The 26510-nt window shown below is 39.7% G+C and overlaps 1 protein-coding gene across 28 annotated transcripts in view; it reads right to left on the minus strand.

Annotated features, from left to right (window-relative positions):
- TBC1D1 (TBC1 domain family member 1) overlaps positions 1-26510 on the minus strand; it is a 177663-nt gene that overhangs the window by 69750 nt on the left and 81403 nt on the right. For 24 of the 28 annotated variants that reach the window (XR_010601514.1, XR_010601515.1, XR_006172851.2 and 21 more), the window contains 7 exons: positions 23564-24097; positions 20305-20394; positions 13925-14029; positions 13245-13377; positions 11282-11373; positions 6693-6803; positions 2455-2583 (listed from right to left, as the gene is read on the minus strand). Coding sequence is in view for 23 of the 28 variants with exons in the window: in XM_008169957.4 (XP_008168179.2) it covers positions 2455-2583; positions 6693-6803; positions 11282-11373; positions 13245-13377; positions 13925-14029; positions 20305-20394; positions 23564-24097 (1194 nt within the window). In the remaining 5 variants the exon portion in view is untranslated. The remainder of the gene's footprint in view (positions 1-2454; positions 2584-6692; positions 6804-11281; positions 11374-13244; positions 13378-13924; positions 14030-20304; positions 20395-23563; positions 24098-26510) is intronic. The other 4 variants (XM_065596984.1, XM_065596977.1, XM_065596980.1 and 1 more) reach the window with 1 other exon arrangement.

The following is a 26510-nucleotide window of genomic DNA, read 5'->3' on the forward strand; positions in this document are numbered from 1 at the left end:
AGGGATTCCACAATCTCCTTTGGAAGCCTATTTCAGAGCTTAACTACCCTGACAATTTGAAAGTTTTCCCTATTATCTAACTTAAATCTCCCTTGCTGCAGATTAAGCCCATTATTTCTTGTCCTACCTTCTGTGGACATGGAGAACAATTGATCACCATCCTCTTTATAATGGCTCTTAACATATTTGAAGATGGTTATCAGGTCCCCCCCTCAGTCATCTTTTCTCAAGATTAAACATGCCCAGTTTTTTAACCTTTTTAACCTTTCCTCATAGGTCAGGTTTTCTAAACCTTTTATCATTTTTGTCGCTCTCCTCTGGACTCTGTCCAATTTGTCCACACATTTCCTAACATGTAGCACCCAGAACTGGACACAGTACTCCAGTTGAGGCCTCACCAGTGCCAAGTAGAGTGGGACAATTGCCTCCTGTGGCTTACATATGACTTCCCCATTTTGCAACTGCATCACATTGTTGACACACATTCCATTTGTGATCCACTATAACACCTAGATACTTTTGAACAGTACCATCACTTAGCCAGTTATTCCCCATTTTGTAGTTGTGCATTTAATTTTTCATTCCCCAGTGTAGTAGTTCGCACTTTTACTGAATTTCATCTTGCTGAATTCAGACCAATTTGTCAAGGTCACTTTGAATTCTAAACCTGTCCTCCAAAGTGCCTGCAACCCCTCCCTGCTCGGGGTCATCTGCAAATTTTATGAGTGCACTTTCCACTCTATTATCATATTGGTGCAACATATCTGTCCACAACTTGTACTTACACCAATATAGCTTATGCCAGTCAGGCACTTTTACACCGATATAGCAATGTCCACAAGAGGGTTTTATGGCAGAGCTCTTCAGATGTTATCATATGTTATATAAGGGCACATTTCTTTTATCATCCTAGGCCAGTCTATATTATAAACTTTTGCTGGGATAGCTATGTTGGTCGGGGAAGTGATGAAGTGTGATTTGTAAGCAAAAAATTTCCAGTGTAGACATAGTTATCCTAGCAATACTGGGATTTTGCTGGGAGACCTTAGTTTGCTTCAGGGTGGGTAGCTGTAATAAGCTACACTGGTAAAAGTGCAATTTTGCTAGTATGAATTGCATCCATGCTAGGAGTACTTAGCCAGTGCAGTATACAGGGATAGCTAAATTGGCAAAACATTTCTAGAGTAGACCTGCCCTTAATTTAACTGAATATCTTCTTGCCCTTGTATTATGAGAAAGGATAAATGGCACTCCATGATAAATCTTCTCTACCATTCATTGTTTTGTAAAATGTATCTTGTCAACTTTTATCCATCACCTCTCCAAACTAAACGGCCCTGGATGTTCAATCTCACTTCATATAGAAATCTTTGCAACCCTAATCATTCTTGTCAGACCATTTTCTGGACATTTTCTACTTTGTATTATATCCTTTGAGAGACCAAAATAACAGTATCCAGACAAAAGGGATTCCACAGGTTTAAGTGGTGGCATTATAATCTTTTCAGTATTTTTCTCTATTCTTATCCTAATACAACCTGATATCTTATTTGTTTTTTTCACTGCCGCGGTGTATTGAGCAAATATTGCCAACCATCTGACCATGATATGTGAATCTTTGTCCAGTGTGTTTACAGGTACACCTCTACCTCGATATAATGCGACCCGATATAACACGAATTCGGATACAACGCAGTAAAGCAGTGCTCTGGGAGGGCGGGGCTGCGCAGTCCGGTGGATCAAAGCAAGTTCAGTATAACGCGGTTTCATTTATAAGGCAGTACGATTTTTTTGGCTCCCAAAGACAGCATTTATCAAGGTAGAGGTGTAATTGAGAGACCATCAGTAAAAGTTCAAAGAGTTCCTTCCAACGTTTATCACCTGCCACTTGTTTACAGTGAATTTCATTCTCCATCATATTGCCCAAATAACTATCTCTGTAAGCTCCTTCTGAAGTTCATACTAATCTTCTCTAGGCCTGACTTAGAAATAATTCTGTGGTATCTACAGATTTTTGCCACCACATCGTACACCCCCCTCCTCCTATGTCATTAATAAATATTATTTTAAAAATCTGCCCTATTAAAGGTCCTTGGTCAGCCCACTATTAATTTCCTTATGTTAAAAATTGAACAGATTTTTCTACTTCTCTTAACCAGTTTCTAAATCCATGAGAGAATTTTACTGCTAATGCCATAACTGCTTAGCTTCCTTTATAGCCTCTTGTGATGTTTTTGAAAAGTCCACATAAAAATATTTACTGCTTCTTTATACACTAATTTGTTCTTTTCTTCAGTCTTAGAAAGGTATGATTTTCATTACAAAGCCCAAGTTCACCTAAGTATTTCTAGAACTCTCTTTAATAATTGTTCAATTTTTCCTGGAAGCAAACAAAAGTAGATGTAGACTGTGCGTCTATCACTCAAAAAAAGTCAATACAAAGACGATACCTACCCGTGACAAGATACTTTCTAATGATTCTGTTAGTGACCGTTTAGCTTTGCTCTTCAACATATCTAGTCTGAACCTGGAAGCACTGCTTGGCATCTCATTTCCAGTAGTCTCTCCACAAGGCTGTGAAGCCTATAATATTTAAGAAAGCAGGTGTAAAATACAGGGTTGTACAGAACAAAAACTCACTGAAAGATTTTTGACATCTTAGTAGCACATTTCCAAGCTTTTCTAAACCAAAGCTATACTAAGCTCTGAATCCTCTCATGCACTGTGTTTCTACTGACATAACAGCACTGAAGCTTATTGAATTAACCTACTACTAGATCTAGGAATCTCTTTTCCAAATGACATTTATTTGTTAAGTGAAGTAAGTGAGCACCAGGAATATTGTTTTTCATAACAAAAATATGTCTCTTCACATGTTTACCACAATGGCAGAGCACAATTATATCATCTGTAAGTACAAGAAGAATAGATTCAGGAGGTCATGGGGAATTATTTATCTTAACACCTCAGATTAGACTTGACCAATTTATTTTATTTTTCACGGCAATCGTCTCCTAGGACTTTGAGTGAGTTAGCTGCAAGAACGTATACCACTCCTCCAACTCCATTCCTTCGAACGCTATATATATATAAAACGAAGGAATGGAGTTATATATATATATATATATATATATAATCACCACTAGGAACACTTCCACATTATGGATGACAATCAACTCATAGCTGATTTTTTTTTTTTTTTAGTTAAAAGTTTAAGCTCAATTTTAGTGCTTGTGAAAGTCGGACAGCTCTGGAAACTGAACACAGAATGGGACCGCAGAAGTGGGAAATGAGGGATAAATGTTGTGCCTCAAACCTAACCTAGTCTTATCAACTATGTGGACCAAAGAGTAATTCTCTGTGTCCATTAAACCTTGAACTTTTCTCTTGAGGCTCCTAACATTAGTGCCAGATATACCCAGTGGTAACAGTATCAGAGATGTGAATGCATTAGACCAGTTGATATCACATGGAGAAGTGAACGGCTCGCAGACAGCAGTAAGTTTTGGTCATTACCAATCCAGGCTGTTGACAGTTCCAACAAAATGACACTACATCCTATTTCCAATCCTCCAAACAAAGAATTCAATCTTTTCCCTCTAATTCAACTCTCCTCAACCCTACATAGTAAGTCCTTGCAGTTTTCTGGTGAAAAACACTTATTTTGAAAAGACTTTTTGGTTCAAAAATATTAATGTTCTATGAAATCTCTTGCAGCTGTTTAAATTTAAATTCTTCCAATTTAACAGAGAACTTGAGTAGGATTCCTCACCCAGAAAGCGAGTGTGAGTAGCAATGCAGGAGAGAAGGCAAAAAAATTCAGGGAGTTTGGGTTATTCATCTCTGAGAGATGAAGTCCAAAGGTATTTACTGTTCCACAGCTTTGAAGATAAAAGATCAAAGTAGATATGACATTTTCTACTAAGAAGAATGGTTGGGTGAGAGGCAAATCAAGTTTGCTGCTAGAACTTTGGCATCTTCACAAGCGTCAGATTATTATTTTTTGGCTTCAGGAGCTGAAAAAGACTACAGCATGTCTCAGCAGCATTAAAATCACACACAGTTTTTATATTAAGATATCATCTTCTTCCTTAAACACCCACTTTCCAACTATTTTGAACATGAAACTGTTTGATAAAAATAATTGGCACTAATCTCAAATGAAAATATTTCACATCTGTTAACAAAAAACCCCAAACACTATTTCCTCCTGTCCTACCTCAGCCCACACTGCTCTTTCTAAGTCCACACATATCTGGACAGACACGTAAATGACTGGAGAGTTGACAAAAACAGTAAATCAGAAAACAAGAATGTGAAGCTTTCTTCCTGTTTTCTCGGCAATGCTAATAATTAACCAATAAGCAATAAAAGGATAAGAGATTAAAATAAACACAGAGCTAGTCACAAAAAAGTGGGTGATGCCTCTCCAATTACTTCATGCTTTAAATCTGAATACTTAGAGGGAGCAGAGTTCGAGGCCGCAGCACGTAGGATTCAATTAATCTGACCCTCCAGTGTGTTCACTGTGTACCTAGCAAGCAGGAGGAGACTGACTGGAGCAGGCATTACAGTACATTTCCTGCTATTGGTAGATATTGAAAGAAATGTTGACCAAGATTTTCAAAAGTGATTATGGTTTTGGGTGCCTCAGTTTTGGGGTGCCCAGATTGAGTAACCTTAAAGGGGACTGGTTTTCAGAGGGGTGGTGCTCAGCCTTTTCTATAAAATCAGGCGCCTTTAAGATATTTCAAGTTGGGCACCCCAAAACCAAGACATTCAAAATCACTAGTCTCTTTTTAAAATCTCATCCATGCCTGAGATCTTTTTAAACCCCTCCTCTGGTGAGAGAGAGGGAGGAGAGGCAAGCTGCTGCAAGGCTAGTGGCAGTAGGGAGATAGGTTTAGTTATTTCCCCTATGGAAAGGAAAGCAGCCTCTCACCCTGGAGAAGCCTAAGTGTCTGTTTAAGGGAAGGACTGATACCCCGGGTCCAACAACATGACAACACACACCCCGCAGCAGCGAGGGGGTAGCGAAATGTGTTTGTAATTTTTTTTCCTTTTGCTTGGTGGAGGAGACCCACCTTGGGCCTGCCATGAGGCCTACATTGAAAATACTGACAAGTAAACACAGAGGGAAGACAGACACTGTCCAGAGCGGGGCTGATTTACCCCAGGCCTTGCCACTGCCAGAGGGGGAAGAGCTAAATCTGGCGAGACGGGGGAGATACCTGGTCACAATACCTGCATTTGAAGGACAATCTGCCCACATTTTTTTCTAGCCATATTGCATGTAAGGTTGGTTACCTCCCAGCTCCTTCAAATTTTTTGGCTATGTCTACACTATGGACCTTAGAGCGGTACAGCTGTAAGATCTCCTGTGTAGCCGCTCTATGCTGGCAGGAAAGAGGTCTTCTGCCAGCATAATTAAACCACTCCTAATGAGTGGCGGTAGCTATGTCAGGAGAAAAGCGTCTCCCGCCGACATAGCACAGTCCACACCAGTGCTTTTGTCAGTGAAACTTTTGTCAGTCGGGGGGTGTTGTTTTCACACCCGATTGACAAAAGTGCTAGTGTAGACAAAGCCTTAAAGACTGAACAGTAGTTTTGTCCTTCCTTTCTCAAGTGAAGAACATTGTCTCCTCTGTCAGTTCTGCAGCAATGTTTATCTGTCAGTTCTGCAGCAATGTTTAACAACAACCTCTGTTTGCATCAGCCTCAATGATATTTCCACACAAAGAAATATCCCCCATATTACCGGGCAACCCCAGCAGTCCTTCCTCAGGATAAATTCCAGTGGGCTTGATTCACCATTGAACTCGACTGGGACTGACAGGGAGCCAGAAAATGAGAGCTGAGTCTTTTTGAAATGACACATATATGCTTCAGCTGTAATTAGTAACTGTGACAGAATGTAGTATTTTCATATGAATGTTTTCTATATCCACTGTATTGAGAAGATCAGAACAGACTAACTGCAAAGACCAGTGGTCCAGATAGACTGGTACCAGCCAGTACCAGATGCTTCAGAGGAAGGTGCAAGAGACTCCATAGCAGAAAGTGCAACTAGTGGTTTTCTTATGCCCCAAAGCATAAGGGTTTATATCCTTTCCTCCCTTGCTATTAGCACATGGGATACAAGTATATTCTGACTGGACTTTCTCTTCCCACTGCTGAGTGGCTGTTGCTCCAACCCTCCAGCTCTCCCTCCCTCAGTGATTCCACTTCAGCTTCACTGCACACCTACCCCTCCTTCCCCTGGCTTTCTCTGCCCTGTCCCCTCCACTTCACTTTCTTTCCATTTAGAATATCCCCTCCTAAGTAAACTCACCCCCCAAAAAATCATGGGACTAAAATGACATTTGCTGCCAACCCATTGTTCACTCTGCTTCTGTGTTCTACCCCTCTCCCCAAACCCTGTGTCTGTCTTGTTTATTTAGATTGTAAGCCCTTTGGGGCAAGGCCTGTCTTTGTACTGTGTTTGCACAGTGCCTGGCCCAATGGGACCCCACTCTCGGTTGGTTCTTAGGTCCTGCTATAATAAACATGTTAAATAATAAATATCCCACCAGGAAAGAGCAAAGTGGGCTTTCAGTTCAGTGTTAATTTTACATTAAATACAAAGATGGAAATTCACCATTGAGAAGTTAGTAGGAAAGGAAAAAGACTTTTTTAAATGAAGGCTCACGTACCTGCTTTGCTTCCCCAATGTGAACATGATCCTTCTGTTTTTCTTCATACATGTTTCTTAGAATAGCGATAATCAACTCATTCTCTTTCTGATCATTTCTTGGTCTTAATTTCTTTTTAAAAAAGCAGACACACGAAAAAATAAGAGTTGCATTCATATAGTAGCTTTAAAATTATTCCCCTCTATTTTAACTTTTATGATTGCCAGTGTGTAGTTAATGCACACTGAATAGTTTAATCTAGTTGATGCTGCTGTATAATTCCACTAGAGGACACCAGTGATTCAAGCAATGCAGCAACACAGCCAGATAAATATTTTAATGATATTTCACAAATACCACACAGTGCTGTGACTAACAGTAGATATCAGCTGCTGAAAGTCACTTGAAGCATATTTTAGAAAGCATAACATTGTCATAGCTAGAACAATTCTTAGTATAAATATCATTTATCAATATGATTCCAAAATAAAATTATAGTTTTACCTCTGTAGTGCATATGTAATATTTCTCTCAGTTATCTGACCGTTTTACTATGGATCCAATTTTCATTATATAAAACTTCATATTTGTAACAAGTATCTCAGCAGAACATGGCAGGTACTTCAAAAATTAAACTTATATTTTAAATCCTGCTATTAGCTTTTAATCCTAAAGTTTTGAAGTAGTTTAAATTAGAAATAAATACCCAATGCAACTGTTATATTTTGCACAAAAATATTCAAAACATTTAGAAAAAATCATTACAGTTAATTACATTAATTAATTGCAAGTATACCTGCCAATTTAGCTAAATTTTGTTTTGGTTATAGAGATACTCAGTTATAACCACAAGAGAGTTTAGAATGCATTAATGCACTGGTCCTAAAACAGGTACAATCTATTATTAAGGAACATCAGAGGGGAGACCAGATTAAAATATTTATCTCTGCTTATTCAGATTTCCAACCTAGTCTTTAGGATTATTAGAAGAGAAAATATTTGTAAAATGGTAACAACTGTAGTACGTATCACAAAGATGAAGCTTTTTAAATTCATGTAATTCTCACAATTACGCATATAATGTATGTGATATATTATGAGCAAATATCATATGTGACTGGGAGCAACTCTGGTTACGGCAAATATTTTTAGAAAGATAATTATCTCAAAAATGGAAATCAGGAAAACGTATTGAAATCCCAGACCACCAAAATTTGTATTAAAAAAGTGCAAAGAGATGACAGATTTTTTTTGTTATGTTTTATCCAGTGGTTTATTTCTACAGCCTTACAATAAAATAAAAATCATCTTCAACAGATATGTTTTAGGGACCTCAATGCAATAAGACACACTTAGGTTACAGAAATGCCCAGTCAGCTGAGGCACTAGTGCCAGTTTACCCCAAAATACGCTGGAGTTACTATGTTTCTCAACTAAACTAGATGTTTCATTTTTGGTTCGGCTGACCCAAATCTAAATATTCCAGTTTGTCAAAACGTTTAGTTTTGGATTAGTTCCACATTAAAGTGAGTCTGCCTGAGCTTCCATGTGCCTTATGTTCCCATTCTCGTCCTAATAAAACTACTTGTCCCATGATGCATCACAGTCCCAAACTGTTACTTCCGTGAGACACCACAACTCAGCAGGATACAGATTAATGTGAAACTACTCCAAAACCAAACCAGTTTGATTTGGTTCAACAAACTGAAATATTTAGATTAAGGCTGTCAATTCATCACAGTTAACTCACGCGATTAACTCTAAAAAATTAATCGCAACTCAAAAAATTAATCACAATTAATCGCAGTTTTAATCATAGTGTTAAACAATAAATACCAACTGAAATTTATTAAATATTTTTGGATGTTTTTCTACATTTTCAAATATATTGATTTCAATTACAACACAGAATACAAAGTGTACGGTGCTCACTTAATATTACTTTTGATTAAAAATATTTGCATCATAAAAATGACAAACAAAAGAAATAGTATTTTTCAATTCACCTCATACTAGTACTGTAGTGCAATCTCTTTATCGTGAAAGTGCAACTTACAAACGTAGATTTTTGTTTTGTTACATAACTACACTCGATAACAAAACAATGTAAAACTTTAGAGCATCCAAGTCCACTCAGTCCTACTTCTTGTTCAGCCAATCGCTAAGAGAAACAAGTTTGTTTACATTTATGGGAGATAATGCTGTGTGCTTCTTATTTACAATATCACCTGAAAGTGAGAACAGGCGTTCACACGGCACTTTTGTAGCCGGAATAGCAAGGTATTTACGTGCCAGATATGCTAAACATTCATATGCCTCTTCATGCTTCAAACACCATTCCAGAGAACATGCTTCCATGCTGCAGATGCTTGTTAAAAAAAAAAAAAAAGTGTTAATTAAATTTGTGACTGAACTCCTTGGAGGAGAATTGTATGTCTCCTGCGCCATAGTTTCACCATATATTCTACCATATATTTTGTGTTATAGTAGTCTCGGATGATGACCCAGCACATCTTGTTTGATTTAAGAACACTTTCTCTGCAGATTTCACAAAACGCAAAAAAGGTTCCAATATCAGATTTCTAAAGATAGCTACAGCACTTGACCCAACGTTTAAGAATGTGAAGTGCCTTCCAAAATCTGAGAAGGATGAGGTGTGGAGCATGCTTTCAAAAGTCTTAAAAGAGAAACACTCTGATGCAGAAACTACAAAACCAGAACCACCAAAAAAGAAAATCAACCTTCTGTTGGTGGTATCTGACTCAGATGGTGAAAATGAACATGTGTCAGTCCACACTGCTTTGGATTGTTATCGAGCATAATCGGTCATCAGCATGGATGCATGTCCTCTGGAATGGTGGCTGAAGCATGAAGGGACATATGAATCTTTAGTGCATCTGGTACGTAAATATCTTGCAACGCCGGCTACAATGTCATGCAAATGCCTGTGCTCACTTTCAGGTGATATTCTAAACAAGAAGTGGGCAGCATTATCTCCTGCAAACTGTAACCAAACTTGTTTGAGTGACTGGGTGAACAACAAGTAGGACTGAGTGGACTTGTAGGCTCTAAAGTTTTACATTGTTTTATTTTTGAATGGAGTATTATTTTATTTTTTTACATAATTCTACATTTGTAAATTTAACTTTCATGATAAAGAGATTGCACTACAGTATTTGTATTAGGTGAACTGGAAAATACTATTTCTTTTGTTTTTTATAGTGCAAATATTTGTAATAAAAATGAATATAAAGCGAGCACTGTACTCTGTCCACATATCTATTCAAGGGACACCATCATAGGATCTAACTACATCATGTACATCTACATCCAGAACTTGTTCACCTGCACATCTACCAATGTGATATATGCCATCATGTGCCAGCAATGCCCCTCTGCCATGTACATTGGCCAAACCGGACAGTCTCTACGCAAAAGAATAAATGGACACAAATCTGACATAAGGAATCATAACATTCAAAAACCAGTAGGAGAACACTTCAATCTCTCTGGTCACTCAATAACAGACCTAAAAGTGGCAATTCTTCAACAACAAAAACTTCAAAAACAGACTCCAATGTGAAGCTGCAGAACTGGAATTAATTTGCAAACTGGATACCATCAGATTAGCCCTGAATAAAGACTGGGAATGGTTGGGTCATTACAAAACCTACACTTGATTTCCCCAATACTAATTTCTCCCTACTGTTACTCACACCTTCTTGTCAACTGTCTGTAACGGGCCACTCTCTTACCACTTCAAAAGTTATTTTTCCTCCCTTGGTATCCTGCTGTTAATTGATTTATCTCACTAGACTGACCTCACACTTGGAAAAGCAACCCCTATCCTTTCATGTATTTTACCTGCTCCTGCATTTTTCACTTCATTCATCTGACGAAGTGGGCTCTAGCTCATGAAAGCTTATGCCCAAATAAATTTGTTAGTCTCTAAGGTGCCACAAGGACTCCTCGTTGTTTTTGCTGATACAGACTAAAACAGCTACCACTCTGAAACTGTGCACTTGTATTCTGTGTTGTAATTGAAATCAATATATTTGAAAATGTAGAAAACATCCAAAAATATTTAAATAAATGATATTCTATTATTGTTTAACAACGTGATTAATTGCATTATTAGTCACAATTAATTTTTTTAATCGCTTGACAGTCCTAATTTAGATTCAGGTTGAATAACAAACCAAGCTGAAATGAAGTATCAATTCAGGAACATCAAAACGTTTTGTTTTGATCATAAGTGTCAAAACAATGTTTCACATCTCCAAATTGAACGTTCTGGCACTTGGTTTTTTCATGAAAAGTAAAATTCTCTACAGACACTTTTTGTAAAAATTTCATTAGTCAAAAATCTAGTTTTCCATCAGAAAAACAGTTTAGTCTGAAGATCTGATCAGCCCTAGAAACAATAGTGAATGACACAGAATTTAAAACAAATGGCGATTTCCAGATTGTCACTGAATACCGTAAGAAGCTGAAGAACAATTCTCATGAAAATAAAAGCTTTCATGCTGGACACAGATTGTAAATAAAGACGACAGCAATATAACTTTTAATTTAAAAACAAAAACACGCAAACAAAAACCACACATTACCTGAACCTGCTCAAAAAGAGCAGCCTGCTCCTGGTTATTTAGTGTTGTGAGATGCTTCTGGAGTTCTAGTTTAGTTTTAGAAGGATGTAGTCCTAATAAGCGATGAACCAAGATAAAATGGACAAGTATTGTAAAAAGCAAGCTTTAAACTGATACAATACACTAATCATATGATATGCACAGAAGTTTAAATAAGAGGTATAAGCATTGCTATTTAAATGAGTTATCTGCATTAGTTTTAGCAGATGGGCGCTGTAGTACACAAATTTTAAAAAAGTGTACTTTGTTTTATATCGGGGTCGGCAACCTTTCAGAAGTGGTGTGCCGAGTCTCCATTTATACACTCTAATTTACAGTTTCGCGTGCCAGTAATACATTTTAACGTTTTTAGAAGGTCTCTTTCTATAAGTCTATAATATATAACTAAACTATTGTTGTACTATTGCTGTATGTAATGTAAATAAGGTTTTTAAAATGTTTAAGAAACTTCATTTAAAATTAAATTAAAATGCAGAGCCTCCCAGACTGGTGGGCCAGGACCTGGGCAGTGTGAGTGCCACTGAAAATCAGCTCGCGTGCTGCCTTCAAGCACACGTGCCATAGGTTGCCTACTCCTGTTTTATATAATTACTTACATCAGTCTGTAAATATGAACTTTATAATGCATATGAAATGAGGAAATGCAATCTTTTGCAACAAGGAGTTTTGCTGGAATAAAGTGCAGGATTAGGCTTCTTAGCTGACCTAGAAGATTGCATGATCATGTAACACAGAATGAACCTAGATTCTGCTGTGGCTTATCAACAGACTCCTTATTGAGGTTTTATGCAGTATAGGTTTCGGGGAGTTTTTTTTTTTTTTTTAAATATATTTTCTATTAACTATTTTCTCATTTATATGCCTTGGTTTATAATTTGCCTCTTCAAGAGTTTTGCCAAGATACATGAAATACTGTATTCTCCAGCTTTTTTCTTTTGCTGAATTCGTTTACTGATATTTAAAAGCATACAATCCTGTGGCTCTCATTAGTTCTTCTTTTTCTTATCCTTGATTAAATTCCTTTTCTAGATTTTTTTTAGCACCAACAGGTTTCTGTACTTGTTAAGCATCTGATTGTGGGGTGTATATACTTCCCCATCAAGCTGGAGGTCGGCAATAATATTCAATCAGACTCAATTATCCTTTTAGTGCTCTCAGAATCATAGCTAGCTGAAGGCCAAGAAAAAGTACAGGTAGTGTAGTTCTGTAAATTCTCCTGTTCCTACAGATTAATACAAGATATGTCTTGGTCCAACAAGATATTGTGGCTTTTCATTGATCTGACAGCTACTGCTGTCCCTCATTCACACCAGCCCTGCCCTAAATGGCTAAATTCTTAGCTGTGAAACTTGCTGAAATGCAAAATGTTCCTGACTTCATGTCTTTGCCACTTTCTGTACAATGAATGTAAGCTGCAATTACTTTGTTTCCTACCAGAAGTACAGGTCAAACACATTAAAAGGATCCACCGTTTGAGATCAAGTCTGGAGCAGAACACCCCTTCTATCTAACTCAGTACATTAACAGGACATGCAGTTCTCAGCTAGGGCAGTATATTCCTTAAAAGTTCATTTAAAAATTATTTCCAATTTTTTTATTGTTTATAAATTCAAGAACCAAGTAATTTTCAATGCAATTATATTTAACTTTTATTTCTTTTTAAAAATTAAGTAAATACACAGTATGAATCAATTTAGCTTTTATTTGATCATTCTTGACACTAGTACTCTGATCTTATACTGTATTGAAGTTATTTCTTAATTAACTGACCAAGCTTCAAGTTTCCAAAGTGAATACAGTCCTCGGTTTAAAAATTGTGTATTCCTTTAGATCAATGTTCACACATACAAATATTGCTCTGGTAAGTAAGTTAGATAGAATACATTTTCAAGAGGTTTCATTGTCAACATTGCTTAATACTTACCTTCAATCTTTTCACAGAGTTTATGCAGGAATTGCATAGGGCATCCTTCGCAAAGTTGGAGCTGAGCTTTGGAGGTTTGTTGCACAGCAGCTACAGTGAAAGCCTGTTTCAAAGTCATCATGATTTCATCAACCTAACGAGAACAAGAGAGGAAATCAAGGCTAATGAATTAAAAGTGATTTCTGCTACACTAAGTTGGTGTTGTTTTCAACCCAACAAAGTCAGTCTCTTTAAAAAGGATACCTTCATTGTTTTGGGATTATGTTAGGATAATGATCAGGGAATCCCCTGAGATACTGACCTTCTGATTGTGGGTTTGGCTTTCAAAACTGATATACCTACTGAATGTAATCAGATCTCTCCATTCATTTTAATGGGAGTTCTACTTTTAAAAACAAACAAACAAAAAAACCACCCCACGATATACAACTTGACTTAATGCTTGGTGAAGTATGAAGTGCTCCATGGCCTCTGACCACTCCAGATATGCCAGTGTAGAGGTTATATTTATTTTGAATAGGATACATATTTTAACCTCTGCCTTCAACAAAAATTCAGTTTCTTAACAGTTTTCTATCTTAAGAACAATTAAATTTTTATAAATGCAATGGAAGTTGAGAGCAAACAGCAACAAAAACTTAGCACCTTATGATATCAGGCCTTTAATTAGCATCTCTTACCAGGGCTTCATCTGTGCACTGAAACACATAGCAGACAAAGTAGCAGCCACCGTTTCCTGAAGACTCTCTACAGATGAACCCAAAGTGATCCACATGTCTAATACCCTGGCACAAAAGAAGTAGTAACAAAAGAGTCAGTCATGTTTACAAGATGATTTCATACATGTAATTATCACACCAATACATTAGACAGATGTCCAATAGCATTACAGCATCATGGTAAACCAAATATCTCATTCCATCCATATAAAAGCCATCTAGCCCATTAAAGGATCTTTTAAACATATTTAAATCATAAATACTCATTTACAAATGTAACAAACTGTAATGGATCTGTTGGGGAAGAACCTGCATGGACAGACAAGTGCATGACCACATGACCAGACCAGATTAAGTTTGATCTCCAATGTACAGCAGTAAATGTTAAAACTTCTCCAAAGACATTGCATCCACTCTAGGGACTTAATTCAGTGACTCTTCCTCAAATTCAATAGTACTTACTACTCAGTTGTACTACTATTGTCAGTACATATATCTCAGAAAGAAGAAAGGTTGTAAAATCAGGCCCAAGAATCGGAAACAAAACTCATATTACATTATTCTGGCAGTACCCACAATGTGATGGCCCCAATACTGAAAGGATTTATGTGCTTAACTTTACTCGATTTGAATAGTTCAGCTGAATTCAGTGCAGCTACTTTCGGTGTACAAAATTCAGCATGCACAAAAGGCTTTTCAAAATCAGAGCTTCTGATAAGCAGTGTACAAAGGCTGCAAGAGAGAAATATAATCACATTTTGTGCAATTTATTTTATTTCATAAATACAAATTTATCTGTATCTCTACCTAAGTGTTATTAGTTGGTCAATTTCATGTAAGTGTTATGCCACAAGTGGGTTTTGCATATTAAAGTCAACCTTCCATTAAGGATAGTAGAAAAGAGGCATTTAATTTATTAAACCAAAAACCAGGAGCAGATTCACAAGAAAAACCTGAGTTTCAGTCAGTTATAACTAATCTGGATATTAGCAAACAAGACATTTCTCTGGTATTCCCTATCAATGTTGAATACTCAAGATTGTCACTGTATTATGAGGATACCAAAATCATAAAACATTAATATTTTTGGACACATATTGGCCAGGAGTACCAAAAACGAGAGCAGGTATATGTAGCAGAGCAAGGCCAGTCATCCTAAAGTAATGTGAACAGCACAATCTCCTTGCTATAAATATTAATAACCTTCCATCAAGCTCCAACTGAATAAAGAAAATAACTTAATATACATGTAGATATCCAACTTCTCATAATATGATGGTTGCATAATCATACCACTTGGAAAAAGTATTATGACAAAGGCAAACATTTGGCATTAATATTTCAACAGAAGATATTAATTAGAAAGATAATTAAATGATCTAGAGGCCTCAGGTTCTTAAATTCTAATTTCCTGTAAATGCCCAGGCTAGCTCTCTTACGGTGTATACTGCAGAATCCAGTTATAATATCTGAAAGTCAGTTCCAGAAAATATAAGGCGGCTTGATTTTGACCTCCCTTATATATATTTGCAACTCCATTGACTTCAAGAGGGTTTACTCCCACTGTATACCAGCATTAGCAAGATCAAGATGAAACTCATAAAATTTTTCTGTTGGTTACTCAGAATGTTGCACACTTCATGAAATTTTATTCTTGTAAAATCTCTTCATGAGTCTGAGTGAGTCCTTAGATCTGAGAAAATGGAAATTCTATACTGATTCCGAATAATCTGCTAAATAGGATTTGCTTTGGAATTGGTCTGTATTCTTTGGAATATGTTAAAGCATAAGTAGATTACCCACAGCAGGCATGAAGGAATCCTTTATAACCCTCTCCTCCCCTCCACAGACAAGTCTCTCAGAAGAATCAAGTATTTTTCTGCTCCTGGAACCAGTTTTCGGAACTTGATGAGTTACAAAAAACAGTGATATAGGGACTCCTATGTTCCTATGTTATTATCTACAAATTTGGGTAGACAGTTTATAGCGAAGACTGTTGGATTCAGAGGCCACAGTACTCTTCAATTTCTAGATTGGCCTTAAAGCTATTTTATGGTTATGGGACACATCTTGTTTATTTATTTTAAAAGAGAATCAGTTCCATTTCTTGATGGACTGTTGGAGCAGGTCTCTCCTGACATTCTCAGAATTATTTTAGCAGACATATCCCTAACCACGCTTCAGATGGAACAATACCACAAGTCATTTTCAATATATAATAATTTTCTGGTGTAAAGAAGGAACACTATTTGATCTCCATCTTTACAGAGAAACAAACTTCAGAAACATGCTAAGGTGGCACCAGCAGTCCTCCTTCAGTAGGTGGTGTCCTTCCCTTCATTACAAACACTTTAAAAAATGCCCTAGTTTTTCAAAAAGAATTGCTGACTAATGCAACAAGCACAGCATATGTCCCTTCACCAAGTAGCTAGAACAGGGGTGGGCAAACTACAGCCCGTGAGACCATCGTGGCTGGCCCCCGAGCTCTGCTATTCCCCCCCCCCCCGCCGCTTCAGCTCGCTCACTCCGCCGCGGCGCAATGCTCTGGGTGGCAGGGCTGAGAGCTCCTGGGGCAGCGCAGCTGCAGAGCCCGGCCTGACCCTTGTGTGGTGGTGGCGGCGGCGTGGCCCGGCTCGAGCCGGGCAGCGTGGCTGTAGTGTCGCCAGCCACTAGTACTCCAAGCAGCACGGTAAGGGGGCACGGAGCAGGGGGGGTTGGATAGAGAGCAGGTGAGTTTGGGGTGGTGGTCAGGGGGTGGGGATGTGGGTGGTGGTCGGGGGGGAACGGGTTGTTGAATGGGGGCAGGGGTCCTGGGGGGCAGTTAGGAAGGAGGGGGGATGGGGGGGGCAGGGGACAGGGGATAGGGAGAAGGGGTGGTTGGATGGGGCAGGGGTCCCAGGGGTCTGTCAGGAATGAGAGGAGGGGCTGGATGGGGCGGCGGGGATCCGGGGGCAGTCGGGGAGAGAGAGCGGGTGTGTGTGGATGGGGCAGGGGTCCCAGAGGGGCAGTCAGGGAACGGGGGGAGGGGGGCGGGGGATGGGGCAGGAGTCCCGGCGGGGGGGGGGGGAGGGAGCCAGATAGGAGGTGGGGGCCGGGCCACGACCCCCTCCCCTAACCAGCCCTCCATACAATTTACGAAACCTGATGCGGCCCTCAGGCCAAAAAGTTTGCCCGCCCCTGAGCTAGAACGTACCCCAGCTTGTTTTCTTAAAGCTCCCCAAACATACATCAACCCACTAACATGGACTGTAAAACTATTAACATGCCAAATATTCTGCAGAGCAATCCACTAACAAATTCACAACTTTCACCTTGTTCATAACCCCAAATGCAGTCACCCTATATCTTTGGTTTTGAGTGGTAAGGGCAGTGAAACATAAGGCCTCCCAGGCCTCTCATCACCTAATCAGCAAAGCACAAAGCATCTGCTTAGGTTAAGCACCCATGTATTCCCATGAATTCAAGGGGACCTCAAGGTTAAACACAGGCTTACGTGCTTGGCTGGATCAGGACTGGATCAATAAGAGTCTTGCATCACTAAAAACTCTGCCACACTCACAAGACTAATAATACTTGCGAGCAAGGCAGAGCATTAAAGTAATCAGGATTCCACTTTGAGAGCATGTGCTTGTTTAACTATCCCAAATTGCTTCTAAGAACAAGAACACAGCAGACAGAGCAACTGAGACAGGCAACCTTACCCTCCTGCCTTGTATCATAGTGGCAGCCATGTCCCAGCACTAACAGCAGAGTCAGAAGTCGGTGCCAACAGGCTCCAAGCATTAGCATAGTTTGGGGAGAAGGCAGGACGGGCATTGTCTTCCCAAACTGCAAGCCTCGGGCAGGTGTGGAATTTGCCGCCTCCACCCCATGCACAGCCCCATTGGCCTGACTGAAGGTACTCCCCCAAATACAGAAGTCAAACTACGCCTATGGCTCCAAGGAAACTGTGATACTGCTCCGTGGCTGGCCACACATGGATGTGAGAGTGGAGTGATCTGCTCCCTCCCCTCTCCTAGTGAGATGAAGAGAAGCTGTATATGTCCAGTATCCCTAACTGACAAATCACCTAGCCAGTAATGCTGGCCTGAAGGGACCCTTAAGTCAGGAATTCACTTCTTTTGCTGGTTTGAGAGAGCCAGAGTTTAATGACCTTGAAGTCTATCTAATGACTCAGGATTCTGGCCAAAAAAGTGGCCTGAGGGGAGGTCAGGGTTCAGGTTCTCCTGTGATCAGAGAAGTTTTCTTTAATGGCTTTTTAATCAACACAGTGTCAATTAGTTATATTAACCCTGTTATTTTTATAATTAGCGCACATAACAGGTGTGCAAGGAAAGTAGAGGAGAGGGCGCAAGGAGCCCTCTTTTGCATGCCCACACTGGCCCAGGCACAATGGTAGTCATTTTCCTCATTTGTCACTTTAAACCATCTCACCCTCTTTTTGCCTCTCTCCACTAGCTCTCCTTCTCCATCATAATGAATTAACTATTTGTCTTCACTTTCAAAGCCCTTTATGGCCTATCCCCACTCCACCCTCCATCTCTCATACACGGTTGAGAGGTCTTGCCTCTCCCCTGTCAATGATGCCAGCCTGTGTCACTCATTTGTTAAATTTTAAAACAAACACCTTTGGATTTCTCCTCCCCAGCTGCCCTTCACACATGGGAGTTCCCTGTAAACGTGCACAAAACTACCTCACAGTCCTCCTTCAAGTGTCTCCTTAAAACGCCCTTTGCTGTGATGCCTGCAAAAAGTTTTGACAACGGTCGAGCAGCTGCTGTGCTGATATTCAGTGCTTAATTTGTAATGAAAGACATGCCGGGGCTCAAGCAATTTTTTTTACTTTCATAACTGTTGCGGCAAGCCCCGACGTGCCGGGACTATGAACTGCCAAGCTAGAGGTGCCGTGGCTTGGCCCTGGCACAAATTAAGCACTGCTGATAGCACTGTCAATCATGCTGACCAGTGTTATCTCATTATTTCTTTGTGAACCTGTCTGGTTTTTTATTCCATCGGTCCTCTCTTGTCTGATATTTAGATTGTAAGCTATTTGGGGCAGAGACCGTCTTTTTGTTCTGTGTATGTACAGCGCCTAGTGCAATGGGGTCCTGCTTCATGACTGGGCTCCTAGACTCTGAGACAGTACAAACATATAGTATCAAACATGCTCTCCTGAGTGCAAAGTCTTCTCTGAATTCACACTAGTCTCTTCAAAAGAGGCAGGGCCACAGTAATGTGCTCTTCTGCGATGGCCAGTAAAGCTGATTCTATACAGAGGTGGAATCAGCTGCACTACAGCAGAGGTCCCCAAACTGTGGGACGTGCCCCCCCAGGGGGGCATGGAGGAACATCCAGGGGGCATGGCGGGGCTCAGGCCAGCCTCTACAGGGGATGGGGAGGGAGCGCCACCCAGCCCCTCCCCGCCCTAGCTGTGCTTTGGTCTTGCCTCCAGCTGCATCCCCAGCTCCCAGCCCCGTGCCTGGCCCCGTCCCCAGCCTTGGCTCTGTTCCTGGCCCCGGGCCAACGCTGGGGGCAGAGCTGGGAGCAGAGCAGCACCTGGCCATGGGCCCAGCTGCCAGCCCCCACTACAGCCCGGCTGTGGCTCTGCTCTGGCCTCCATCACCAGCCTCGGCCCAGACCCACCCCCAGCTGTGGCCCCAGCCTCACCCCCCTTCTCCTGGCCGCACACCTCCCCGCCCCCGGAGCTGCAGCCACTCCCAGTCTCGGAGGTGCACGGACTGGAGTAAGGGGTGGCGCGACCCCCAAAAGTTTGGGGATCACTGCACTACAGTAAACAACCTCCATCTTCTCTCTATAACCCTGGAGGCATAGCATCTGCCTTCACAAGCTCCTATTGGGGTAGTGTATCTTTGTACCCCCTTACTATGAGCTGAGTGCAATAACTGTATATATCTGTGTGGTCTACAAAATAAAAGTAACCTGAGTTTGACTGTTATTTATGAAGACTGTTCAATTAACTCTGAAGTACTGTTTACACAGTCTATTTCAGTGACTGATAACGCACTGCACAACACACATACAGCCGAGGGAACCCTGAATTTGCACAACAGTGAACCATGTCTTCTGGAATCTGAAAGCAGAACTTGACAGGATATTCGGTCCACTTATTTTTTTATTGCACAGAGAAGAGAGTCTTGACCTCAGATATTACAAGGCTAAACATTAAACAAGAAATGAAGGCCTTACAAAATTACAGACTGCCAAGGGGTCTACTCACCCATGACATGTGGGGATCCACTTGGAACGAATGGGGAGGGGAGAATCAATGAGTATTCATGAATGGCAGAACCACCACAAAAATTAATGCACTATCAGTTTACCTGAGAGCAAAAGGATATTTCCTTGAAACTTTTCTCAAGTGCTACTTTTTTCGTGTCAGGACTGATGAGATAAACTGCAGACTGCCCAATCTAAAAACAGTTAAATAAAAAGAGGATTACATTTAGCTTCAAGAAACACTATGTCAAATTTGTTCCAACTAAGAAATGTTCCTTGTGTATGAGAAATCTCAAAATGCATTCCACTCCATACTTTGACTCAATGTAGATTTAAATTACAATAATACAACACACTCCACATTTTGCATGAGAGAGAAAAAAATGACGCAAGGTTGGACCTGCACTTACTATTAAATTTATAGCATTGTAAAATACTGAATTGGAATTTTGTTCTGTTTACGAGGCAAAGGAAAAATTAAAGGACCTGCATTTAACCAGACAATAGCAAAACTATACTTACAGCAAATCCTGTATCTTGGCAGGGGGTTAGACTAGATGACACTTGCGATCCCTTCTATGATTCTACAAAAAATCAGTTTTCCTACAACCTTAGCACATGTCAATTTAATCAAAGTTATGTGATGAAACTGCAGTGAAATCAAAAGGCAGGCCTGGAAGCTGACTGAACTCCCACTTATATTTTTTTAAAAGTGTTGTTAGATGTACACAGTACTTAATTTAAAGGCAATGTATCTCAAGATATAAAAATGAGGTGACTGGAGTACATTTTGATGTACATTTAGCTGTAGACCAGTTTTGTAGCAGTAACCCTGTAGCTGCCGAGAAGCACTGCCAGGTTTGAACAGGAAACTTTTTCCCAGACAGGCACTAATTTTAAGGTGAAACAGCTGTTCAGGATTTTTCATGAGACTGGACATGGGCCAATATATAATGTTTAAATTGCAAAATTGTTGCCAAGTCTCTGCGGGCTTCTTCCTAATTGTCAGAAGATTGTATCTGCAGCCTGGTGAATTTTAGGATGTTTTCCTCTTAGAAAGGTGGAATCTCCATACACGCACACAAAAAACCAAAGTAACCCAAAAAACTACAGCCACCTACAATTCCCAGAATGTACATTAAACCATCCAGTGTGTCCCAGACACCTAGCTTATTGGAAAGACTCATCCAAGAGTGTAGGGGAGGAGAGTTGGGCCTCCTTCTTTTGTTTGTTCTAAGCATTTCCACATGGATTCATTCTTGACCCTCCATAAAACTTCCCACCATCTCCTTGTCCCCATGGCTTGTTTTCCTTTGCTGTCCCCCAGGGCTGACCTTTCAGCTTTTACTTGCGGGGAGGCCATTCATCTCCTTGCCGCTCAGCAGACCTCTCCTCTGTTTTTTGCTGGCTGCCTATTCCTGTGGCAGGCAGCTAGCTCCCACTTCTACCCCATGCAGTTGCAACTGTCAGAGGAGTGGGTCACTGTACCTAGGGGACTGGCCAGGATAGCAATCTCCCAAGATGGTTTATTAAAACAAATGACTGTGCCAGCCAGATTAAGGGAACTGGCAAGCATCCTAGTCTACATGTTTTTCATAACATCTAATGTGCCAAATACTCAGCCTCTACTATACATTTCATAGAAAACCACAACAATAACCACTGCACTCAAATAAAGGGTAGTTCAACATCTGAACAATGTTAATTCAAGATTGATCAATATTAGTTGGCTAACCAATGAATTCCAGCACTGTGATCAGCTATGGGATGGTGGATACTGCAGTCCCTGACCAAGTCATTTCACTTCCTGCTCCTGAGAGGCGTTCCAACCAGATGTGCCATACAAGAAATCCAACTTTGTGTATTAAAGAAGCACCTTTTGTGAAATATTAGGAGACTAGGATGCCACAGTCAAAAGTATCCAAAGTTAAAAGCTCAGAAAGAAGCCACACCTGAAAGTCACGCCACTTTTTTGGGTGGCTAACTCTATACATTCAAGTTTGAAGCACACAGAGGATCGAGTCAAAATTTTCAGTTTTCACATCTGTAAAACATCGGCATACAGTCTCCGCAGTAATTACATTGCTTGTGTGTGTCTACGCTTTATTCATTGTGTCAGCAGCATGTGTCCTCATCAAGAGCATTTATACTGATTGTACTGTCAGCATGGGGCATTGTGGGGTGGCTTCCGACAGCCAGTAACAGTTGATGTAAGCAGCACAGTGTCTATACTGACTTTATGCCTCTTGTGAACATGGCATTATTAAGTCAGCGTAGCGAGGCAGTTACATCGGCGAGAGCAAAATGTTAGTGTAGATACTTACATAGTTAGGTCTGCCTGGAATCGACCTAATTCTGTAGTGTAGCCCAGGCCTAAATTTTAAAAGTATTGCACTGTATTTAAAAAACTTTGTACTAAAAAGCACAGAACCACCATCCCTTCTCTCGCCACCTCCATCTCCAGGAATAGCCAGCCAAAAGAAACACACACAAGTACTTAATGTACCCAAGAGATGAGCTCAAGATAACCAGCCAAACTATTGTCTACTATACTACCTCTAATTAACCAGTGTTGTACAAAATATAGTAAACATGAATGTATTTGCAATATAGCAGGAAAATGAAGCAAAACTAACCTATACACTCTTCAAATCCTGACAAACAATAGTAGGGGTGTAGCTGGCTAGGTGAATTTTGGATACAGAGAGGTCAACCTGGTGCCAACCTCAACGTCAGTATGCTCAGAACTACCCACAATAGCAGCCCACAGTTACACATACACACCGATTACTACTGGGAGTAGGTGCAGTTAAACTGCAAGAGCACCTTAACTAAACTGCTTGTTATGAGACACAAAGTGAGTGCTTGCCTGCAGCCAAGTTCCAAAGATTCTGTGCTCTAAACAGGCAGCATCTCTCACCTATAAAGTTGTTTCTGCTGTAATTATTTAGCATAATACACACACAATATATATAACTAACTTTTATTATTTCTGTGAGATAGAGATAGAGATATATATCTCTATCTCACAGAAATAATAAAAGTTAGTTCCAGCCTTTACATCAGATAATTATCAATAATATTTCCTAATAGTTTCTCAACACTGTCCTTTTGAAGCTCAATGTTTTACGTGGTGCTGTTTTAAACTGTTTCACTTAATATACTTTGACAACGTAAAACAGATTTTTACACTGAATGATAAAACTCTACAAAGAAATATATAAAATTTTATGTGTAACAAGCTCCAATAACTGCAGGAAGTTATTCAAGGAGGAACTCTCATCTTTGTAGGACATTTCTTTTGCATTTCCTATCCAGTGTTTAAGAGACATAAAATGCTTGCAAAGTTGCAATTTGTTTTACCGTGAACAACATAGTCCGGTTTCCTGCAATATCTGTTGGCTGCACAACGTTGTGTCCATAGCCAAGTTGACGTTTTAGGTTCAGCGAAGTCTCAGTTTCATCAAAAGAGCTGGCAAAACTGTTACTCCTGCAACTCCCATCTTGCAAGTCCCTCTTAAAAGAAAAGGAACGCAGCCCAGGCTGAGAATAAGATTTCCTAATTGGCCTTTTCTCTTCTTCTTCACCGACCAAGGGTTGAAAAACAGATCGCAATTTATCACTGAATGATAATCCTCCAGAATTACTGGCAGTTTCACGTTGTTGGGACAATGAATTAAATTCCAATTTTTTGGTACAACTAACATGGTTAAATTTTTCTATACATTCATCTATTAATGCTGGGGGCGCATTTTTGTGTGCTACTGTCACTCGTCCACAGAACAACACCTCAAACTTTTTGGAAAAAGGGTCTTCAACTTCAGATGGATTATTCTGGAACTCTTCTTGGCGAGCGATTTTTCCAGCCTGTCGAATGGAGCCAATAATCTCAGGCACCTACGAGAAAGAGAAAAAAACAGTATCAACAAATGGTTCTTTATGCCTAAGACATTGGAATGCTAAAAGGAGACTCCTTATGTCAAATTTCCATTTCCAATTTCCAAGTGGCCACTAATTTTGGGTGCCACCTTTTCTGAGAGACCACCTGGAGACATCGTGAATTTATCTCAAACAATATGTGCATTAGCAGTTAGATATTGTTCGATAGAAAACCTTGCGAGGAGGACGAAAACTGGTTAATATATGGAGATATACCTATCTCATAGAACAGGAAGGGACCCCGAAAGGTCATCAAGTCCAGCCCCCTACCATCACTAGCAGGACCAAGTACTGATTTTGCCCCCCGATTCCTAAGTGGCCCCCTCAAGGATTGAACTCACAACCCTGGGTTTAGAAGGCCAATGCTCAAACCACTGAGCTATCCCTCCTCCCTTCATTTGCTTGCCTAACAAGAGATCATCATCATTAATACACAATCAGTGGACCTGATCTGTCAAGGTGCTGAGGATTTCCAAGAAAGCCTCTGGACTGATTTAAATCAAAACAATTTAAATCACAAATTTTAATCATGATTTAAATCAGCAAGCAGAAAATCTTGATTTAAATAATCAATTTTAATTATGTCTGCATTTGTATGTAAATTTGTAATAAATTAGTTATTTTCCTGAAGAAAGGTTGATTCTCATTGGTTGGTAACCATTAAAACATGTTGATTTGCAACTAATTATAGCTTTTGGACTACATTTGGTGCTTCTTTTTGCTAACTAGGTGAATAAAGTATATTTAAATATATTTATTTAAGCAATTATATAGCTTAATTTAGGTTTATCAGATCCTCAATTTTTACATTTTTATTATGTTAAGAAATGCATCATTCACCATGCTGTGCGGAGAATAAAATGATGTCCTCTATGCAGTAAAAGTGTCAGAACACCGTTTGTCTGTTCTAGCCCTGGCTCAAGGGACAGACTACTGAATAACCTATGGTGGACCCCACAAGAGTCCAGGAATTCCACTGTACTAGATGATTCATTTTATACTTCTGATTTGTGTCAAGCTACGTTTGGCTGGAAATCGAATGAATAAAAAATGTGCAAAACCAGCATTTAAAATCTATTTATTAGTTAAATAAAACTACTTTAAATGTGCTGGATACATAAGAAGAAAAGTTTATTAAAATGTTTTGCATTTAAAACTGATTTATTAAAAAAGGAAATATCATCAATAGTTAATGAATTGCATTGACTGTTTCTGTTCACCATGTCATTGAAAATTGTAGAACTAGTAGGTCTCATCCTCCCACAGCTATTTTTCATTCATAGATTGAAAGAGAAAAAACAAACTTTCCTGCTTTTTCAGCTCCCAACTGGTTTCTAAACATTGAATGAAATAGTCATTGAAGTGAACTAGTGTGCTAAGTCGGAGCGTGCAAATGAAATTTGCTGAGGATACCAAGTTTGGAGGCATGATCAATACAGAGGAGGATCGGAACATTATACAGGAAGATCTGGATGAACTTAAAGACTGGAATGACAGGAATGGGATGAAATTCAACAGTACTAAGTGCAAGATCATGCACTAAACATTTCTACTGCAACCTGGGGCTCCTTAGTTGGAAGCAACAGAGACCTGAGTGTGTGGGTCAATTACAGGATAACTATGAGCCACCAATGAGCTGGGGCTGTGAAAAGGGCAAATGTGATCCAAGAATGTATTAGGCGAGGCATTTCTAGTAGAGATATAGAAATATTAATGCCATTGTTCAAGGCACTGGTAAGACTTCATTTGGAATATTGTGTACAAATCTGGTCACCCATATTCAAGAAAGATTAATTTAAACTAGAACAGATGCAGAGAAGAGCTACCAGGATGATTGGGGAATGGAAGGCCTATCTTATGAGAGAATACTGGAAGAGCTTGTCATGTTTAGTCTAGCAAAAAGAAGGTTGAGAGGGGATATGATTGCTCTCCATAAATATATTAATGGGGTAATTCTAGACAGAGTTTAAACTAAAGGATGGTGTTGGCACAAGAACAAATGGATATAAACTGGCCATGAACATATTCAGGCTGGAAATTAGAAAGTTTCTAACAATCAGAAGGTGAGGTTCGGAAACAGCCTCCCAATAGACATTATGGGGGCAAACAACTTTAAATTAGTTTTACGAGAGAAGGGGAAATTTATGAGTGCAATTGTATGATGGTGTTGCTTATGATGGTAGGGGGCTGGGCTCAAGGGGCTCACTTCTAGTTTTTCATATGTTACCCAAAGCTCATGCTTCAGTGTTTCAGCAGGAGTCAGGAAGGGATTGCCCCCGCCCCTCTCCACCTGCCTGCCCCAATGTATTCTGGGAGGGTTTTTCTTTAAAAAAAATAATTCCTTCCTTGAAGCATCAGGGATGGACATGAT

Source organism: Chrysemys picta, chromosome 5 (genome assembly GCF_011386835.1).
Source record: "Chrysemys picta bellii isolate R12L10 chromosome 5, ASM1138683v2, whole genome shotgun sequence".
NCBI lineage: Eukaryota > Metazoa > Chordata > Testudines > Emydidae > Chrysemys > Chrysemys picta.